This window comes from Brassica rapa, chromosome A10, assembly GCF_000309985.2.
Source record: "Brassica rapa cultivar Chiifu-401-42 chromosome A10, CAAS_Brap_v3.01, whole genome shotgun sequence".
Classification (NCBI taxonomy): Eukaryota; Viridiplantae; Streptophyta; class Magnoliopsida; order Brassicales; family Brassicaceae; genus Brassica; species Brassica rapa.
The window spans coordinates 2,298,516-2,319,778 of record NC_024804.2 but is presented as its reverse complement, the minus strand read 5'-3'; the positions used below and the strand labels follow the sequence as shown (position 1 = coordinate 2,319,778).

Here is a 21,263-nt window from a genome sequence, read left to right as displayed (position 1 = left end):
ATGTCAAAACACCACAGAAATGATCTATATTTAACAACTGTCCTAGAAAAGTCAATAAATCAATTTAACAAGTGTCCTAGAAAACTCATACGAATATTAAAAACAGTAACGAGATTGTTATGGGTACATGGTGGAGTTAAATTGATATTGGGCATGTTGCGCCTGTTTAAGAATTATCTTCATTTTTTATTTTATTTTTTATGTTCTTAAAACATTTCCACTTGTTCCTCATCAAATTTAGAGGAGGAAATATTTCTTCATGAGTTCCCAAATATATGAGGAAAATAAAGAAAAATAGTGGGACCCATGTATTAACAGTTTGACAAAAATTTCAACGGAATTGGTAACATTTTTAAGGAACAACCAATTCATCATATTTTTTTCCTAAAGAATGGGTTACCAATTGAAGCCTAGGTATTTTCATGCATCATGTGCAGTAATAAAACTTTAAAATAAATTTTTGTTAATATTTTATTATTTTCATATCAATAAATTAATATAAATTTTAATTTATTTAAATAAAATTAAGATAAAATATTATTTTTATTTATTTTAAAATTGTAATTTCAGATATCTTTTTATTTATTACTTTTGGTCAAAATATATTAAATCAATTTATATAATTTAAAAAAAAATGATATGAAAAAAATAATAAAAAAATAAAATTAAATAGAATTTATAAATATCAAAAGGAAACAAATGGTGCTACGACTAAAAGTTTATATTTGAATTTGTTTTGTAGGATTATAAAAATAGACTAAATAATATTTCAAAATTTATAAAAAGTTTATACGGATTACTTTATTTGATTTTATATTCGAATATATTTATTTTATTGATGATTATAAATTTATAAAAAGTTTATACAGATATCCGGAATTTTCGTATCGAATCGAAACGAATAGTGAATCGAATCAAATTTAACGGATAAAATGTCCAGCCCTACTCCAAAATACTAACTACTCGTATTTTTAATCAATTAATTAATAGTTGTTTAACGATTTAAATATTTAAATCGTTACTTTTTAGCTGTTAATGCCGCATATGATTGGGACTACTACTCTTTGATAGTATATCTCAACTAGAAATCATTACTTTTTAGCTGACTAGTTCTCATATCATTGGCGCTCTCAAGCTAATTAAATTATATAATATTTGTTATACTATATCAATAATTTGTATCAAATTGGTAACATGTTTTTTCTTTTGGTTATATAGAAAAAGCTTTGAAGGGGCATGGAATGCCATAAAGATGAAAGACACAATTGAATTTTGTAAACCAAAGGTGGCTTCAATCAAGCCTTCAATGGCTCCACTATGCTCGTAAGGCTAACTATTTTTTATCCCTTAATAATATTATTAGGATTGATGTAATTAAAATGGATGGTAACTCATAATATAGGCAATGTGGGAAGTCATTCAAACCCGAGAAGATGCATTCACACATGAAGTCGTGTCTAAGAATGAAGAGTTCATTGTCGAAGGATGATGATTTGATGACGGGAAATAATACCATTAAACCGAACCAGCAACGCTGCAGAAACATTTCGGGAGATCCATCAGGACATAAACGTGTAGTGAGAGCAACTCTCAAAACTGATGAAGCTTAGCTATGATTGATTATCTAGCTGTGATATGTGAATGGATGCAGACGGGTAAAATTTTCACTAGTTCAGTGAAGTTCAGTTTGATGAAGCAGTGCCGTGCGAAGGTTTTCGGAGGTCCGAGGCGAGTTTAAAAATATATTTTACATGATATATTTTTAATAATATATATATATATATATATATATATATAACACTCAAAAGTTTTGAATTATTACATAAACTTTTTCCAAATTTTCTTCACCAAAATTTTATAAAATAAAAATTTTAAATATGAACAATAAATATGAATTTGTAATATAAATACAAAGATATAAATTGTTGATTGAAATGTTGATAGCTGTCAAAAATGTAAATCTTAGCATTTAAATTAACTATACTAAACTATATATTAAAAATATTATATTTTCTTTATCAAATTCTCATAAATATATAAAATAAATTTAACTCATAGCATATAAAAGAAAAGACCAATGTGATAAAATATTTACAGTTTTTTAGAATTAGAATCTTTATAGTTTATTTAAAATATAGCAAAAATGATCACAAACCTAGTTAATTTAAACAGAAGTCTAATTTAAATTCAAATATAAATAAAAATCTAACTACGAGAATATGTTAACTACCATGTAAAAGTATTTTTTTTTGTAATTTGGGACCCTAAAATTTCTACAAAATTTGGGGACCCTAGGCAAATGTCTTTTTCAAAAGCCTCTAAACACGACTTTGGATGAAGCGCACAAATTGTTAGAATATCATGAGGTCTTTGGCATAAAGTGGTTTTGGGTAATCTAACTGAAGGTTTTAGAAGCTAATTGATCACAATTTGAACATTTATGTCTTAATGACTCATTTTTGATAATGCAAACAAAACTTTATTTCGTTCACGTTTTAAAACCTTTATATATACGGTTATATCTTACGTACGCGCGCACGTACGGTCATGCCATCATGTGCGTCAGTGCATGTTAGTTATATTGATACATTAGGTTGAGAATAATTAAGCACATGAACTAAATAAATACAACATGATCTTTGTCGTTTTGTTTTCGAAGATAAAATCTTGAATTTTCATTCTGTTTCTAGTACATATCATTTTGTCTACAATATTTTTAATCAAAAACTCCACGTCTGCTTTGACCAGATAAGATTGAAAGTTCTAATGGAAATTTAAGGCCTCTATAAACTATATTATAATTTTATTTCGTTACTTCGACGTTCTTGCCTCTGGTCAAATATGGCTCGCTCTTGTGTCAAGCCCTATTTAAACAAGTGACTTTGCCTGAAAAAACTTAAATCTCTAACTCATCGATCCATATTAAGACAAGAACAACAATAACAAAGTCAACGGTGCAGTATAGAATTCTTGTGTGACTCTTAATATCATTAATGGAAGGAAGCTTGGAAGGTATGCTGATGAAAGTGAGCATTTTCGCTATGGTTCAAGCTCTTGTATATCTTATTCTCTCTACATCTTCGAGTGTTTTCTCTAAGTCAAACACGATGAAGAGACTTCATAGTTTCCGGTCAGCGAAATCCATGAGCATCAGCCGGATTTTGGCGGTTCTTCAGGATATGCCTGCAGGCGGCGAGATGTCTCCTTCTTCCATGAGACTCTCTTCTCTTGCTTCTCCTTCATCGTCACCACTGGAAAGCTAAATCACAAAACGTATATGATTCAGTAGTTTCTGGTGAATTATGTTTGAATATTATTTCTGCATGTTAGATAATGTTCAATTTCCTTTGTTTATAAATTTTTTTGTTTTTTTTTTTATAAAGTTTATTTGTAATTTAATCTCCAGTTTGATTCATGATTGATTAAGAAAACAAGAAATGACGTGAGCCCATGTTAAACAAGAGAAACAAAACGTCAGCGTGTTAGTTAAGTATTCGTCACCAAATATTCATCATATCTTTCGAACCGATTTTCTATGCTGTATATATATTAATATATATATCTATATATATATGAATAATGTTTTATTTTGGCAACCAGAAAATGATGATAGTTTATTTATAGCTGGTACCTCTTTATAGAAAGCTACTTGTATTAGGAGAATAAATGATACTTAAGGAGAATAAATGACAGAGTATATACACTACTACTGGAAATATCTAGTGGGTAGAAAAGTTGTGCATTTATTCTTTAGTTTTAATTATCAGAAAGAAGAAAATGTGTGAATTACCTAGAAAGCCTAGAATAATATCTCAGACCACTGTTCTTGACTAATGACTACTAGTTGGATTAGATGATACGCTAAAAGAATAAATGTTTTAAGAGTCGCTATGATCATTTATTTTAATTTCTACTTAAGATATGATCATATATAGATAAACACTTATATAGAAATTTCTAAGGAAAATCAAGTTTGATGACACTGGAGTCCAACAAACACTTTTGCTCAAAATTGATGAGTCATAAATACATCACGGGTATGAATGGTGACCAGGAAACGGCGAGGAAGAATAATGTATTTCCTAACGTTTCTTTAAAAAACATCATTCATAAGGAATAATAATTCTTTCTCATTCCATTTCGTTCCTTTTTTTTTGTAGAGAATTAAAGAACAAAACTATTCTTTGTTAAAATTGATAAAAAATATTAGAATAACTATTCTTTTCATTCATGCTATTTTATTTTCGTACATTCCTTTTTTATTTGTTCCTCTTATTTTTTGAATGGTCACCAGTCATATTAAATAATTAATAAACATCTTTAATAATAATAATAATTGAACTAATATACAATATCCACGAGTCAATTAAAATAAAGTTCTGAACTCTTTTATTTATGTTTTATCCAATAGAATACAAAACTGTGACATAATCATTGTTTTGGACGTAATGTTATTCATTTGACTTTTCGAACCATAATGTTTACACATTAAGAAAAAGATAAAAATATAGTAAAAAAGGAAAACTTATCAGGCGGCTTCCAAAAATATAAAACGCCATTAAGTAATGATGACGTGGCAAATTATTAGTGGTTGAAATGAAAGGCTGCAAAAAAGGAAAGGTCTACCTATATAGAAATTTGGCGCCTGAGTTGAAGCCGTTGCTTTCCTCCTCCGGCGTTTCCTCTCTCTCTCTAGTCGACTCTCGTCGCCGGAGACCCGTTTAACCGGCGAAGAATAAAGCTGATGACTTTGACTTCTGCTCACCAATCGCTTGGTTGAGTATTTGGTCCTCTCTTTCTCATCCTCTGTCTCTCTGTCAGGTGATTGATCAGCTTAGGTCATTTCACTGTGTTTCGATTTTTGGCAGATTCTGGGTCTTTTGATTTTTCCTTTTTTTGCTTGTGGGTTTCACTTATCTGATTCTATGGTTTCGAAAAATTTCAACTTTCACTGTTTTTTTTACTTACCTCATGATGATCCATCTTCTAGGTCTTTGTTCTTAAGCTTGCCTAAACTGGTTTAAGCTTTGTAAAGATTAGAACTTTCTGTTTCTAGAAGCAGAATTTGTCTAATGGATTGTTGAATTGGCTAAAGGTTTGTGCTTTACATCGTCTGCAGCTTTTGTTTCTTTTCAAAAAAAGAAGATAGCTTTTCTCGTTTATAGTGATTAAACCTTTTGCAAAGATGAATCGAAAGTTTGCTTACCTATTAAAGTAACATCTTACTATTTAGGATATTTAATTTTGGTTCCTTCTCTTTTATATCGCTTATGGTTGTGTTTTTTTTTTCATAAGCTCAAGACTGATTGTCGGAAGATATTAGAAGATGTCTCAAAGAAGGGAGAGTGGTCCGTCTCGGCCGCACAGGCCGATTCAACGGACTCAGACCCTTGGTAGTCTTGGAGAAGCTATGCTTGATAGTGAAGTGGTGCCATCTTCTTTAGTGGAGATTGCTCCCATCCTTCGTGTGGCTAATGAAGTTGAAGCTAGTAACCCACGAGTTGCTTACCTATGTGAGTTTGCTTTTGACTGTGATTAAATGAAAGTTGACTACTCATCTTAACTGATCTTGGCTAATGTTACCAGGTCGATTTTACGCGTTTGAAAAGGCGCATAGGCTTGATCCGACATCAAGTGGACGTGGTGTTCGCCAGTTTAAGACTGCTCTTCTTCAACGATTAGAAAGGGTGAATGATTCTTAACACTATGATTCACTAATAACATGTTTGCGTTGTTTAAACTCATGCCGTTTTTGTTTTTTTTTTTTCATTTGCTAGGAGAATGAAACAACTTTGGCAGGAAGGCAAAAGAGTGATGCGCGTGAGATGCAGAGATTTTATCAACACTACTACGAGAAGTACATCCATGCTTTGAATGCTGCTGATAAAGCTGACCGGTTAGTTTGTGTGTTTTGACTGAATAAAAAACTTATTCAAATTTTGCGTTTTATTCTTACAACGTTACCTTTATATTTTTTAGTGCTCAACTTACAAAGGCCTATCAAACTGCTGCCGTTCTCTTTGAAGTCTTGAAGGCTGTTAACCAGACAGAAGATGTGCCAGTGCCTATAAAGGTGAAGCTGATAATAGATATTATCCAATGTAGAATTATTGATCAACATCTGTTTCTGATCATCTTTTTTTTTCTTCTGCTGTAGATTTTGCAACAGCAGAAGAAGGTGGAAGAGAAGACACAGATTTACAAGCCTTACAATATACTTCCCTTAGACCCTGATAGTCAGAATCAGGCTATAATGAGATTGCCTGAGGTTTTTATCCACCTGCTTAGCTTTTTAATGTTCTGTTCTTTTATTTTTATAATTGTCTTTTCACTCTAAGCAATCTGTTTTGAATGATGTTCTGCAGATACAAGCTGCTGTAACCGCTCTTAGAAATATAAGGGGATTGCCATGGAAAGCAGGTCACAAGAAGAAAATAGACGAAGACATTCTAGACTGGCTTCAGTCCATGTTTGGTTTCCAGGTGATTATGTTAGAGAATATTCTGACTTGAAAGTTTTGTCTTTACTGATTTTTATTCAACAATTTGAGTGCAGGAAGATAGTGTTTCCAATCAAAGAGAGCACTTGATCTTGTTACTTGCTAATGTCCACATCCGACAATATCCAAGACCAGAACAAGAACCAAAGGTATGTGATGTTGTCTTCTTTTTGCTCTTTGCTTAGGCATTTGTTGCTAAAGTGATTGTTGTACAATAACTTCTCTAGTTGGATGATCGGGCTTTGACCATAGTGATGAAGAAACTGTTCAGAAACTACAAGAAGTGGTGCAAGTATTTGGGTCGGAAAAGTAGTCTTTGGTGAGATTTCATACTTTTCCAACTTACCAGATTATAATACTTTCTGTCTAATTTATCCTCTTGTTGGAATTTGAAGGTTGCCGACTATTCAACAAGAGGTACAGCAGCGTAAATTGCTCTACATGGGGCTTTATCTTCTGATCTGGGGAGAAGCAGCAAACCTGAGATTCATGCCGGAATGTCTCTGTTATATATACCACCATGTATGGATCCAATTCAATTTCTGATTATTTGAGAAGAAGAACAACATTTTCCTAGCTGTTTTAAGTGCAATTTTGATTTTTGTATATGTTCAGATGGCTTTCGAGTTGTATGGTATGTTGGCTGGTAGTGTTAGTTCAATGACAGGGGAGCATGTAAAGCCAGCTTATGGTGGCGACGATGAAGCTTTCCTGCAGAAAGTAGTGACTCCTATATACAAGACAATTGCAAAGGTTAGTTGGTTCAACTTATGGTGGCCATCTTTTTCTTCTCGAGCCTTCCTTCAATGATCTTTGTGTGTTACAGGAAGCAAAGAGAAGTAGAAATGGAAAGTCAAAGCATTCTGTTTGGAGAAACTATGATGACTTGAATGAGTATTTTTGGTAAATGCTTATAAACTATTTGGAATCTCATGCTATCCATCAGAATTAATGGTGGTCTAAATTCCTTGTTGCCTGTAAACTTTGCAGGTCAATTCGATGTTTTCGCTTAGGGTGGCCTATGCGAGCTGATGCTGATTTCTTTTGCCTGACAGCTGAAGAACTTCGAGTTGAGAACAGCGAGGTATTACTAATAGAGACTAAACAATGTCTTGCATATGTAGTCTTCTGGTTATGTGAGCATATTTTGCATAAAATTGGTCTTGTGGATCATAAACTTGTAAACTAAGATGTTATGTTCATAATTAATCAAGTTTTTTTTTTGTATCTATAAATCATTTATGTTCGTTCATAATGGTGCAGATAAAATCAAATAGTGGAGATCGGTGGATGGGAAAAGTCAATTTTGTTGAGATACGCTCCTTCTGGCATATATTTAGAAGCTTTGATAGAATGTGGAGCTTCTACATCCTGTGTTTGCAAGTACGTATTTAGTATGCTTATCTTCCAAATATATTGTATTTTTATCACCTGTTGTGTTATTTGATGTATCGTTTCTTGTTAAGGCAATGATTGTTATTGCATGGAATGGTTCCGGAGAGTTGAGCGCCATCTTTCAGGGTGATGTCTTCCTTAAGGTTCTGAGCATTTTCATTACTGCAGCTGTACTAAAGCTTGCACAAGGTGATAATGCATTACACAGTTACAAATTTTCTGTTGTTTCCTATCAGTTTTCTGACTGTTTTCTCTTAATATTTCACAGCTCTCCTTGACATAGCCCTCAGCTGGAAGGCAAGACACAGCATGTCACCTTATGTGAAACTCAGATACGTCTTGAAGGCTGGTGCGGCTGCAGGGTGGGTTATAGTCATGCCGGTTGCTTATGCCTACAGCTGGAAAAACGCTTCTGGCTTTGCGCTGACCATAAAGAATTGGTTTGGTGGACACAGCCATAATTCTCCTTCCCTTTTCATAGTGGCGATTCTTATCTACTTGTCCCCGAACATGCTTTCTGCGTTGCTGTTTTTATTTCCATTCATTCGACGTTATCTTGAAAGATCTGATTTTAAGATAATGATGCTGATGATGTGGTGGTCTCAGGTACAAAGTTATCCATGTGCCTTTATCTTGATTAAACGTTTGTATTGAACCGTAAAGGTGGACTTATCATGATTGTTGGTGATACAGCCTCGGCTGTACATAGGAAGGGGTATGCATGAGAGTGCGTTGTCACTTTTCAAGTAAGGAGCCTAAAAACTTTACACCCTTAGGCTGAAATAGTGAACTGTTGGTTGTTATCTCAACACTGCTTAATGATTTCTAGGTACACGATGTTCTGGATTGTTCTTCTGATTTCAAAGCTGGCTTTCAGTTTTTACGCTGAGGTATTTATCAACATTTTCTTGCATTGATGTCTATGTTTAGTAACATGACATTCATATCAGTCCATCAATGTATATTTCTCTCATGCTTTCCATCTTTAAAACAGATTAAGCCACTTGTTGGTCCAACCAAAGATATAATGCGAATCCATATATCAGTCTACAGCTGGCATGAATTTTTCCCTCATGGTAATGGAAATTAGTATGTTGGGATTTGCTTATTGTGTAATGCTGTTTTTGTTAAGTAACTCTGTCGTTGTTTTGTTGGTTTGTGCAGCTAAGAATAATTTAGGGGTCGTCATTGCACTCTGGTCACCGGTTATTCTCGTGAGTTTTAAACATATTGTTAATTCTTATATTCTCTTTTGTTCTTGTGGTTTCCCCTTACTGAATGCTAACTTCTATATGCAGGTTTATTTCATGGACACTCAAATATGGTATGCTATCGTTTCAACTCTGGTTGGAGGTTTAAATGGAGCTTTCCGCCGTCTTGGAGAGGTTTATAATTGCACTCATTCTGTATTAAAAAAAGCAAATAGGACTACTTTTTTTTTCAAATAGGACTACTTAATTTACATACATTCACTTGTTTAGTTATAAAGTGAGATGGTCTTTTGAAAGAAGTTTGTTTCACTTCAGATCCGGACACTTGCAATGTTGAGGTCAAGATTCCAGTCCATACCAGGGGCCTTTAATGATTGCTTGGTACCACATGAACAGAGCGACGATACAAAGAAAAGGGGATTTAAGGCGACCTTCTCTCGCAAGTTTGATCAGGTTTGATTACTGCTGTTATGTTTTTAGCTATTTTCACTATCATTTCTATTTTATCAGAACTCTATTAAAGGTTGTGTTCACTCTTTTGGTATCCAGCTACCATCTAGTAAAGACAAGGAAGCAGCGCGGTTTGCTCAGATGTGGAACAAAATAATCAGTAGTTTCCGAGAAGAGGATTTGATTAGTGATAGGTTCAGTCTGGCTTCAAATATATTTATCTTTTGTCTCAGTCTGAAGTTAGGGATATGTGATTATGTTGCTTTGCGTACAGGGAAATGGAACTTTTACTTGTGCCATATTGGTCTGACCCTGATTTGGATCTTATCCGTTGGCCACCTTTTCTACTGGCTAGCAAGGTGAAGATTTATCTTATGACTTATGTCTTCGGGTGTTACATTTTGTTATGCTGATGTAATCATGTTTAAATGACATAGATCCCAATAGCTTTGGATATGGCCAAAGACAGCAATGGGAAAGACCGTGAACTGAAAAAGAGATTGGCTGTTGACAGCTACATGACCTGTGCAGTTAGCGAATGCTATGCCTCTTTCAAGAATCTCATTAATTATTTGGTTATTGGAGAACGAGAAAGACAGTAAGTTATTAAAGTCTCTTTTCCTTTGTTCCAACCGCCTTTTTCTAACTTGTTCTTGTCCAGGGTCATAAATGATATCTTCTCCAAGATTGATCAACACATCGAGAAAGAAACACTGATAACAGAACTGAACCTGAGTTCTCTTCCTGATCTGTATGGCCAGTTTGTTCAGCTAATCGAATATTTGGTACATCCTGTAGCATTACAACGATGAATATCTCTGCCTAAATTTGCATGAACTTAAGGAAATTACTAAGCTTGTTCTACTTGCAATAGATACAAAACAGAGAGGAGGACAAGGATCAAATTGTAATTGTCTTGCTGAACATGTTAGAAGTGGTGACTAGAGACATAATGGACGAAGAAGTTCCAAGGTAAGAACACCATTTGCATGAACCTGGTCAAACATTTTTTTTTTCTGTTTTAAGCACTTTGATATAGAGTTTTCAATCCATAGCTTACTAGAGACTGCACACAATGGAGCTTATGTAAAGTACGACGTCATGACCCCTCTTCATCAGCAGCGCAAATATTTCAGCCAACTTCAGTTCCCAGTTTACTCTCAAAAGGAAGCCTGGAAAGAAAAAGCAAGGCTCTTCTCTTTCATTTGTCTAATTCTTGTTTTCATTAAACATGATCTCTCTTTGGCATGAGGAGCGTCTAAGTGGTTTGCTTCTTTTTCTTGTCATTTTGCAGATCAAGAGGCTTCATCTTTTGCTTACTGTCAAGGAGTCAGCAATGGATGTTCCGTCCAACTTGGAAGCTCGAAGGCGTCTAACTTTCTTTTCAAATTCATTATTCATGGACATGCCTCCTGCACCCAAGATCCGCAACATGCTTTCCTTCTCGTAGGTTCCATCACTTTCTACTTATTTCATTGTCTATGGATGCAGACAGATGATACAAGCAGTAAATAAATGTGGAAAGCTATAGCCTTACTATATCTTAATAACTCCCATTTTACTTTTTCTTGGTAGGGTCCTAACACCATACTTTTCAGAGGATGTTCTTTTCTCCATATTTGGTTTAGAACAGCAAAATGAAGATGGAGTCTCCATACTTTTTTACTTGCAGAAGATCTTCCCAGGTTTCACTTTTCTTTCTGTTTATTTTTTTTCTTCATATGGGGCTATTATTGTGTTTGAGCTAACAGCTGAGTTCATGGCTTACATCAGACGAATGGACGAACTTCCTGGAACGAGTTAAATGTGGCAGCGAAGAAGAACTAAGAACAAAAGATGAGTTGGAAGAGGAGCTTCGTCTATGGGCATCTTACAGAGGCCAAACTCTGACTAAAACTGGTACATACACTTGAATTTAGTGTCCTCTCTTGATCTTGTTGATAAACTTGTTGTGCCTGATTTTTTATGATTTTGTTTCAACTAGTGCGAGGCATGATGTATTATCGAAAGGCTTTGGAACTTCAGGCCTTCCTTGACATGGCAAAGGATGAAGGTACTTGAATAATCTCCACTGTGTTTTCCTTTTGATTCTTGTAAAGTGTGAAAGCACTCCTTAAACTACCTTTTTTTTTTGTTTTAGAATTATTGAAAGGCTACAAGGCTCTGGAGTTAACCAGTGAAGAAGCATCAAAGAGCGGAGAGTCGCTATGGGCACAGTGTCAAGCACTTGCGGATATGAAATTCACCTTTGTGGTTTCCTGCCAACAGTACAGTATCCACAAGAGATCTGGCGACCAACGTGCTAAAGACATATTGAGACTTATGACAACGTAATGTCCTCATTTTTTTCATCCTTTGATCTTCTTTGTTATTAATTTCTTAGCCTTTATTCTTTTGTGTTAGGTATCCATCTATTCGTGTTGCTTATATTGATGAGGTGGAGCAAACACATAAAGAAAGTTATAAGGGGACAGAGGAAAAGATTTATTACTCAGCTCTTGTGAAAGCTGCTCCACAGACCAAACCAATGGATTCTTCTGAATCTGTTCAAACATTAGATCAGGTACATAAATGAGTATTGATGCTGTTCAAACCAGTGGACTCTTGTGTGTTTTCTAAACTACAAAGATGAGATCAGATGATACTGATGCTACTGTTCTACTTTGTGGAGAGACTGAGTTTATATTTTTTTTTTCTGTCAGCTCATTTACCGGATTAAGCTTCCGGGGCCAGCTATACTAGGAGAGGGAAAGCCGGAAAATCAGAACCATGCTATCATTTTTACACGTGGAGAAGGGTTGCAAACAATTGACATGAACCAGGTGCGTTGCATTAATTTTCTTTTGCACCATGGGAGACTCTAAACCTCTAAAGACTTGACAAAATAGGATAACTATATGGAGGAAGCTTTCAAAATGAGGAACTTGCTGCAAGAGTTTCTTGTTAAGCATGGAGGCGTGAGATTCCCTACCATTCTTGGTCTCAGAGAGCATATTTTCACTGGAAGGTACTAACTGGATGTTCTAGTTTCTCTCTTTTAGATTGTTTAGACAATATTGATCTCCTATGTCTGTGGTTTCTTGTGGCCCAGTGTGTCTTCTCTTGCATGGTTTATGTCAAATCAGGAGAACAGCTTTGTAACGATTGGGCAAAGGGTGCTAGCTAGTCCCTTAAAGTAAGTATTATCATCCCTATTGTGAAATATGTGGATATTGTTATTGTCAAAGTTAATGTGTTCTTTCTTTTGCTGCTCCCAGGATACGATTCCATTACGGTCATCCAGATATTTTTGATCGTCTGTTTCACCTTACCAGAGGTGGTATCTGCAAAGCTTCTAAAGTCATCAATCTTAGTGAAGACATCTTTGCAGGTACTTGCTTGATTTATGATGTAGTGTACTTCATATGGTTTTCATTTTCTCATACTTGATTACTGGTTTCAGGTTTTAACTCAACTCTGCGTGAAGGAAACGTGACTCATCATGAATACATACAAGTCGGTAAAGGGAGAGACGTGGGACTCAACCAGATCTCAATGTTTGAGGCCAAAATCGCCAACGGAAACGGTGAGCAAACTCTGAGCCGGGACTTGTACAGACTGGGACACCGTTTTGATTTCTTCCGGATGCTCTCTTGTTATTTCACCACCATTGGTTTCTATTTCAGTACCATGGTAAGTTGAGTTTTTCCCTTTTCTGTCTCAGTCAAGGTTTTAAAAATCGGTTCAGGTGGCAAATCTCCTCTAACCGAAATTTCTTAAAATCTGATTTATAAGACTCAAATCGGCTTAAACCGTTAGAACGGTTTAAATTAGTATAAATCTGTTAAACTAAATAATAATGTCAGTAAAATTTCACGAATTTGTCTAATTTATTTTACTTTGTATATCTAATTTTGATAATTCATCAAAATAATTTTAGAATTAAACCCAAAAACTAAAATAGTTTATATAAATGTAAAATGTTTGTAAAATAAATCAATAATTAGCCTAGCCGCTAATCCTAGCTACGCACTAGCAGATTTTTTTAACATTGGTGTTAATCATTAGATGTCTATGTCTGAAGCCATTTTCTGTGTGTGTTTTTGACAGTTAACAGTGCTTACAGTATATGTCTTTCTCTACGGCCGGTTATACCTAGTACTCAGTGGGCTTGAACAAGGGTTAAGCAACCAACGAGCTTTCCGTAACAACAGGCCTCTCGAGGCAGCTCTCGCTTCCCAATCATTCGTGCAGATCGGTTTTCTAATGGCTCTCCCTATGATGATGGAGATTGGACTCGAAAGAGGCTTCCACAACGCACTGATCGAGTTTGTCCTGATGCAGCTACAGCTCGCTTCTGTCTTCTTCACGTTCCAGCTCGGCACAAAGACGCATTACTACGGAAGGACACTGTTCCACGGAGGCGCGGAGTACAGAGGAACAGGCCGCGGTTTTGTTGTCTTCCACGCCAAGTTCGCCGAGAACTATAGATTCTATTCCCGCAGCCACTTCGTGAAGGGCATCGAGCTGATGATTCTCTTGCTAGTGTATCAGCTCTTTGGTCAATCTTACAGGGGCGTTGTGACTTATATTCTCATCACAGTTTCGATATGGTTCATGGTGGTGACGTGGCTGTTTGCTCCCTTCTTGTTTAACCCCTCTGGCTTCGAGTGGCAGAAGATCGTTGATGACTGGACGGACTGGAACAAGTGGATATACAACAGGGGAGGGATCGGTGTTCCGGCTGAGAAGAGTTGGGAGTCTTGGTGGGAGAAGGAGCTGGAGCATCTTAAGCACTCGGGGGTCCGCGGTATCGTACTTGAGATTTTCTTGGCGTTGCGGTTCTTTATATTTCAGTATGGGCTTGTGTATCAGCTCAGTATCTTTAAAGGGAAGAATCAAAGTTTTTGGGTAATGCTATAAGCTTATAACTCTAAATAGTTGATTAATGAATTTGATTAATGAGATTTGGTGTTTTTCAGGTTTATGGAGCTTCATGGTTTGTCATCTTATTCCTTCTACTCATTGTGAAGGTATGAATCTTTATTCACATTTCTCAGTTGATTTTCTTGAGAATTTAGGCCGATCTTGGACAAAGCCGAATAAAACATTGGCTTTGGCCCCAAAATTTTTGAAAAAAGTTAGAGATAGGCACTTCGGAAAAAAATTTTAGGCTCCCAAATTTGTAAAAAATAATTTTAGTTGAAATCTTTAATAAATCGCCCTATAAATCTCAGAGCCGCCCTACTTATGTAGTGTAATGATCATTGCAGGGTTTGGGGATGGGAAGGAGAAGATTCAGCACGAGTTTCCAGCTTCTATTCAGAATCATAAAGGGTCTTGTGTTCCTCGCATTTGTTACAATTCTCATTACGCTCCTTGCACTTCCTCTGATAACAATCAAAGACTTATTCATCTGCATGCTTGCCTTCATGCCAACTGGCTGGGGAATGCTTCTTGTAAGTTTCTTTCTCTTCTTTTGTCTCTAAGATGCCAGTTTTGTGACATTGGTTTGTTTTTTTTTGTCCTGGTCATCAGATTGCACAAGCTTGTAAGCCTCTGATCCAACATCTAGGGGTATGGTCATCGGTTAAGACGCTAGCACGCGGCTATGAGATCGTGATGGGCTTGCTTCTGTTCACGCCGGTTGCGTTCTTGGCTTGGTTTCCTTTTGTGTCTGAGTTCCAGACAAGAATGCTCTTTAACCAAGCGTTTAGCAGAGGTCTTCAAATTTCTCGTATTCTTGGTGGTCACAGAAAAGACAGGTCTTCCAAAAACAAGGAGTGACATGCAACATGTAAATATAGATTAATGGTTATATGTTGCTTGATTCACAAGTTATCTACATTTAGAAGCCTTATAACTTTCATACAACTATGTTTTCTTCTTTCTTTTTTTTTTGGTTTATTCACCAACTCAATCATGCATAAAGGAAAGTTAGACGTATCTCTTAACATATCCCCGCTGATTTAAAAGACTCAAGAACATGTGCATCATTTGAACTTCTCTACATATGATATGTTGTTTTCTCGTACGTCATGAATCATGATAACGACTACCAATTATTGTTGATAATTATTTCATTAGTTGTTTACGTTTATCATTTTCTCTGTTTCTAGTAGAAGTCGTTTTAGGGCTTTGCTTTCAAAAAGAACAATTTTGTTAAAAATGTAATATTTTAATTTAAGATTAACTGTATCCCTATTTTAGAACTTATATTTAAAAGGATTTTGTATAGATAAAAAAGTATAATTAAAATTAAATATCATTTTAATCTATGTGAACAAAATGGGTAGCAAGCATCTTTACTTTCAAACAAAACTACAGCAACTTGTGGCTGTAAAGGGAAACAGAGTTAAATGTTTGCATCTCCAATCATACGTCAATGTCAAAGTCTGCAACCACACAAACGCAAATTTGGATTTTTACACGAAGTAAGGCCAAAGGCAAACCACCAGTCGAGCGTCACCGCAGACGTCACAAGTAGTCTGATACAGTTTTGCGTTTTTTTTTTTTGATGAAGACGTATACATGCATGTGCATGCATACCTGACCAAGTATCAAAATTTAATTACGCATCTCTCTCTATATATATATAACACCCCAAGACTCCAAGAGACATTTATTCTTGTATTGGACTTCATTAACTTCAGTGTGAAGAACAAAACAAACAACAATTAATGGCACCACCACCACACTTTCTACTCGTAACATTCCCTGCGCAAGGCCACGTGAACCCATCTCTCCGTTTCGCTCGTCGCCTCATCAGAACCACCGGCGCACGTGTCACTTTCGTCACGTGCGCCTCCGTCTTCCACCGCTCTATGATATCTAAGCACAGCGACCTCGACAACCTCTCTTTCCTCACTTTCTCCGACGGCTTCGACCAAGGAGGCCTCACCACCGCCGAAGACCTTAAGAGCCGGTCCGCGAATCTCAAGAACAACGGCGAGAAAGCCCTGTCGGAGTTCATCGAAGGTAACAAGAAAGGTGACTCTCCGGTGACTTGCTTGGTCTACACGATACTCCTCAACTGGGCTCCAAAAGTGGCAAGTAGGTTTCAGCTCCCCTCTGCTCTTCTCTGGATCCAACCTGCTTTGGTTTTTAACATTTATTACAACCACATCAACGGAGACAACAACAACTCTTGTCTCGAGTTCAAGAACCTTTCGTCTATAGCAACACGTGATCTTCCTTCTTTCCTCACGCCTGCTAACACAAACCAAGGGGCGTACAAATCGTTTCAAGAACTCATGGAGCTTCTCAAAGAAGAAACCAACCCGAAGATTCTCGTTAACACGTTCGATTCTCTGGAGCAAGAGGCGTTAAAGGCTTTACCGAGTGTCGGAATGGTGGCGGTTGGTCCTTTACTTCCTTCGGAGATGTTCACAGAATCAGTTAAGGATTTGTCAAATGATCAAAGCAGTAGTTATAGCCGTTGGCTAGACTCGAAAACAGAGTCCTCTGTTATCTACGTTTCTTTTGGAACGATGGTTGAGTTGTCCAAGAAACAGATAGGGGAGCTAGCGAGAGCTCTCATAGAAGGTAAAAGACCGTTCCTGTGGGTGATAACTGATAAATCCAACAGAGAAGCGAAGTTAGAAGGAGAGGACGAGACGGAGATCGAGAAGATTGCTGGTTTTAGGCACGAGCTTGAAGAGGTTGGGATGATCGTGTCTTGGTGTTCTCAGGTGGAGGTTTTGAGACACAGAGCGGTTGGTTGCTTTGTGACTCATTGCGGGTGGAGCTCGACGCTTGAGAGTTTGGTTCTTGGAGTTCCGGTGGTGGCGTTTCCGATGTGGTCTGATCAACCTACGAACGCGAAGCTTCTGGAGGAGTTGTGGGGGACAGGTGTGAGGGTGAGGGAGAACGAGGAAGGGTTGGTGGAGAGGGGAGAAATAAGGAGGTGTTTGGAGGCAGTGATGGATGAGAAGCTGGTGAAGCTGAGGGGAAACGCTGAGGAATGGAGGCGTTTAGCGGTTGAAGCGGGTAGAGAAGGTGGGTCATGTGATAAGAACATTGAGGCTTTTGTGGATGAGATTCTGCTCAGTGAAGCAGAGGAGATTAAAGACAAAGATGAGTGTTCAAAAGGAATCTAGATCCTTCAATTGGTTGTATTACAACACAAAAATACATATGTGTATGTCTTGGACAAATTAATATAATATATATATAACTATATATATAAGCTGCCCATCATCAAAGATATGTCATCAGTATAGAAATTGCACTGAAAACAACAGTCACATTATCTAAAGCAATCCAAACTTGTCAATAGTAACTAACAATTAAACACAAGAATAGCCACCATTACTACAACTACCTCTAGGTAGAGAAGGGAGGAAGCCAGTAAGATAGCGTGGGTACACCATCAGGAGCTAGGTACTGATGTGGGTTTCCAGTAGTGAGATCGTAAAAACCTAAGCCACGTCCCATATGATATATGGAGTTGGGTTTGAGGCCGGTGCAGGAGCTAGCGGGGACGCAGAAAGCCTCGCTGTTTGCAAGGAAAATGCACATGTCTCCAATGTCCTCAGTGTAACACATGATGCTTCCTTGTGTCGTCTCCTCCTCTCTAAACACCATAAACCTCTTTGTTATGTGGTCAATTCTTTCCAACACGGACGAGTAGAAGCCATGTGCGTACCTGCACACCAAAATTGTTCTCATCATTTTTGTAACAATCTTTTTTTTTATCTATTCACATTAACAAGGGGTGTATAGAGATAAAACCATTTGACTAGGAAACGTTCATCACTAAAGGGTGACTCCACAAGATGCTCCGTCCTGGTACATGAACTCAAAAGCTCCCATTCCGACTGATCCAACTCTGGGTGGCCACGGTAGACCACCTCTTGGACCTCAGGGAAATCTTCTTCCTTGGAGTGGAGATGATAGGAGAACAAGTATTTACCTCCAGGAGCAGGCAAGTAGAACTTTTGGTCTCTTTTGGAATACATAAGATTTGAGTTTTCCAAGCAGCTAGGAGGGGTCAAGATGTTAGTCCACTCAAGGTCACGACCGGGCCTGCACAGACTCAGATGGTCACCGACGAACTTGATAGCCACTACACAGTCTTCAAGGTGAGGGGAAGAGGTCATCGCCACGTTGCAGTAGTTAGAGGACAGAGCAGTAAGCCGAGGCAGAGTAATCATGGTGGGGTTTGATTTGGATGCCAATGGATTGTATAAGTCGCTGATGCGTACGGAACGATCGTGCCGAGCACAGAAAACACCCCATCCATGGGAAGCACCGACCATTTCTTCGTCCATGAGCTCTTTGGGAACTGTTTTGTCGGGGACCGTGACTAACTCTTCTTCAGCAGGGTCGAACAAGAGAACGTCTGCAATTTTGCAGCCACCGGGCAGAACTTCCTTGACCCTAGTGCCAAGTGTCAGATACGGGCTGGTTGAGAACAAACGAGCGCTCTCGTGTATCATCTGTCAAGTCAAGCAAAATCAGACATCAGAACCCAAAAAAATAAAAATAAAAAGTAATTTCCAAAACACTCCAATCCTTATCTTCCTGATGTCAAAATATTCATAGACAAACTCATTGGTGTTCCCCTAAAACTAAAAGCCTATCCAGTTAAACAAAGACCTAACTACTACAGATCCAAACCAATAGACAGACAAGGCAAGATAGGATTTTACATTGTTGTTGCGAGATGATAGTTTGGAGAGACGGAAGAGAAGCTGAGACATTGTATATTCTTCTAGACCCCACCAGATAAAACAAACCTTAGATACTGATTTTGATGAATTAGAAAATAATTATAAGAAAAAAGTCTCCACCATTTAAGAAGAAGAGTTGGTCACGCTTGATTACCAAGATTTCTTTCTTTCTTTCCACTTTCCTCTTTCGTGAAACACAACACAATAGTGGAATCTTTAAATGAAAATTATTTAGGAAATATTGTATAGAAAATAAATTTATATTCTTGATCGAATTAATATTTTGGTTCTTAATTTTTTTTTTTAACTTTTTGTTAATTAAATAATTTATATTCAGATGAGCTGATCCTATTTTTAAAAAATATTTTAGGTCAAAAAATTATTTATTGCATAAAAACGTTCTTAACGTTTAGGCCGAAGAATTTCAAGTCTACTATTTGGTTACAATGAAAATATGCAAGTTCAATTTTATATCATGATTTAGAAATTTAAAAATTAATTATGGTCGTGAGAAGTTTACGTTCACGTGCCAATCCTATATATCTTCAATTTTTTTTTGGTTATTGCTCGATATAAATATTGATTTTAGAGTTTATTCTCATTTCGTTTGTTTGTTTTGGTCTGAGATTTAGAAAATGTTTAAAATTTAAAATTATTAAAGAGATACATATATAGATTAAGATCCGCACCTTTTGCAGAATAAATATTTTATATTTATTACTTATTTTATGTTTTCTGCATATTATGAAATAATAAAATAATAAGTATATATACTAAATAACTAAGAAATCGGTTACTATTATATAATAAATTAGCGTGTGTATATAAATCAAACGATCATTTTTGTTTATTCGCAACTATTTTAAGGTAAATAAATCATAACAATCAATCTTATCTATCATATATGATATAATAATTAAATTTAAATGATATTAACATGGATATATAGTATACTTTTAATATGAATATTTATTAAATGAGATTTATACTTATATGATTTTATGATTATTTGCATATTTGTGTGACAAAATTTTACACCGGCGATTTTTTTTATGTGGGATGTTTAATAGTTTCAAAATTTTATAATCATTTAAAAAATGAAAATTTCAAAATTAAAATATTAAGTTTTCAATATATGTTCAATGCAAATATCAAAATATAAGTATGTATTTTCATATGATGTATAGTTTAATTTAAATGATATGAAATATATATATATATATATATTAACATAAAAACCTATTAAAATAAAATTATTTATTCATATGGTCTTATAATCATTATATCTTAATATAGAAAAAAAATTCAAACCTTGATCACAAAAGTTTATGTGAGACTTTAAACAGTTTTATTAATTTATACTCGTTTTGAAAAAATTCAAAATACAATATATACAAAAATATATAAATTTTTTTATTTGATTAATGTAATTGTGTTATTTATTTTAATAATAAAGAAATAAACAAAAATGATAAAAGGTATACAGATTGTTATCAAATCTTTATTTTTTTAAATCATTAATTGCTATATATATTTTAATCACATTAGGTAATTTCGTAGGTTTCGTTTAAAGAAAGAATAGATAACATTATATTATAAAAATATGTGACAACCTTATATTAAACTATGGTTTATATTAGGTGCTCTAAAATTCTTAGAAACATGATTTAGAAGACATTTAGAAATGCCACATAGGATGGAATGTATTTTTAATTATTACAAAATTGAGGTTACATTTTTTCAAATGTTTCTGAGATTTTGTTTTCAAATTCTAGTAGATTGTTACACAATATTCATTTGACCATGGACTATAACTTTTGTTGACAAAATAAAATCAAGTGCATTCGATAACCATTTTTCTGTTTGTAAAATGATTTCAATAACTTTCACGTGACTTGTACTCCGTCCGTTTCATTAAGATAGACTTTTTAGAAGAAAATAATTGTTTCACAAAGATGTATTTTTGTGTTTTTTGTGAAAAAAATTGTAAACTTCAAGAAAATTAATTGACTTTATTGAATTACTATTGATTAAAAATTATTGAAAAATTGAAAA

At 35.6% G+C, this 21,263-nt stretch overlaps 4 protein-coding genes across 4 annotated transcripts; 3 read left to right on the top strand and 1 right to left on the bottom strand.

The window, feature by feature from the left end:
• The first annotated feature begins 725 nt into the window (after positions 1 to 725).
• Positions 726 to 3,588, top strand: LOC103844112. Its single transcript, XM_033282682.1, has 2 exons — positions 726 to 1,323; positions 1,463 to 3,588. The coding sequence occupies exon 2, from the start codon at positions 2,994 to 2,996 to the stop codon at positions 3,261 to 3,263; it is 270 nt and encodes an 89-aa protein (XP_033138573.1). The 5' UTR covers positions 726 to 1,323; positions 1,463 to 2,993; the 3' UTR covers positions 3,264 to 3,588.
• A 993-nt stretch (positions 3,589 to 4,581) lies between these two features.
• LOC103844113 (callose synthase 1) lies at positions 4,582 to 15,430 on the top strand. Its single transcript, XM_033282677.1, is given in 43 exon segments — positions 4,582 to 4,821; positions 5,296 to 5,513; positions 5,587 to 5,687; positions 5,778 to 5,896; positions 5,980 to 6,073; positions 6,158 to 6,268; positions 6,366 to 6,482; positions 6,556 to 6,648; positions 6,727 to 6,818; positions 6,895 to 7,021; positions 7,115 to 7,252; positions 7,326 to 7,402; positions 7,490 to 7,583; positions 7,763 to 7,882; positions 7,966 to 8,083; positions 8,163 to 8,500; positions 8,588 to 8,640; positions 8,724 to 8,784; positions 8,889 to 8,970; positions 9,059 to 9,108; positions 9,193 to 9,279; positions 9,421 to 9,558; positions 9,655 to 9,749; positions 9,830 to 9,914; positions 9,993 to 10,153; positions 10,217 to 10,340; positions 10,430 to 10,527; positions 10,611 to 10,740; positions 10,850 to 11,001; positions 11,131 to 11,310; positions 11,312 to 11,454; positions 11,540 to 11,608; positions 11,696 to 11,885; positions 11,959 to 12,118; positions 12,258 to 12,377; positions 12,444 to 12,562; positions 12,647 to 12,730; positions 12,813 to 12,925; positions 12,998 to 13,227; positions 13,645 to 14,445; positions 14,517 to 14,567; positions 14,808 to 14,993; positions 15,073 to 15,430. Coding segments are annotated over 42 exon segments (5,937 nt in total). The 5' UTR covers positions 4,582 to 4,821; positions 5,296 to 5,326; the 3' UTR covers positions 15,322 to 15,430.
• A 310-nt stretch (positions 15,431 to 15,740) lies between these two features.
• On the top strand, positions 15,741 to 17,715 carry LOC103844115 (UDP-glycosyltransferase 75B1). The gene has a single exon (XM_009120897.3). The coding sequence runs from the start codon at positions 16,215 to 16,217 to the stop codon at positions 17,631 to 17,633; it is 1,419 nt and encodes a 472-aa protein (XP_009119145.1). The 5' UTR covers positions 15,741 to 16,214; the 3' UTR covers positions 17,634 to 17,715.
• On the bottom strand, positions 17,682 to 21,026 carry LOC103844114. Its single transcript, XM_009120896.3, has 3 exons — positions 19,188 to 21,026; positions 18,268 to 18,974; positions 17,682 to 18,181 (listed from the first exon to the last, which is right to left on the bottom strand). Exons 1-3 carry the CDS (start codon positions 19,236 to 19,238, stop codon positions 17,860 to 17,862), a joined length of 1,080 nt encoding a protein of 359 aa, XP_009119144.1. The 5' UTR covers positions 19,239 to 21,026; the 3' UTR covers positions 17,682 to 17,859.
• Positions 21,027 to 21,263: the final 237 nt, after the last annotated feature.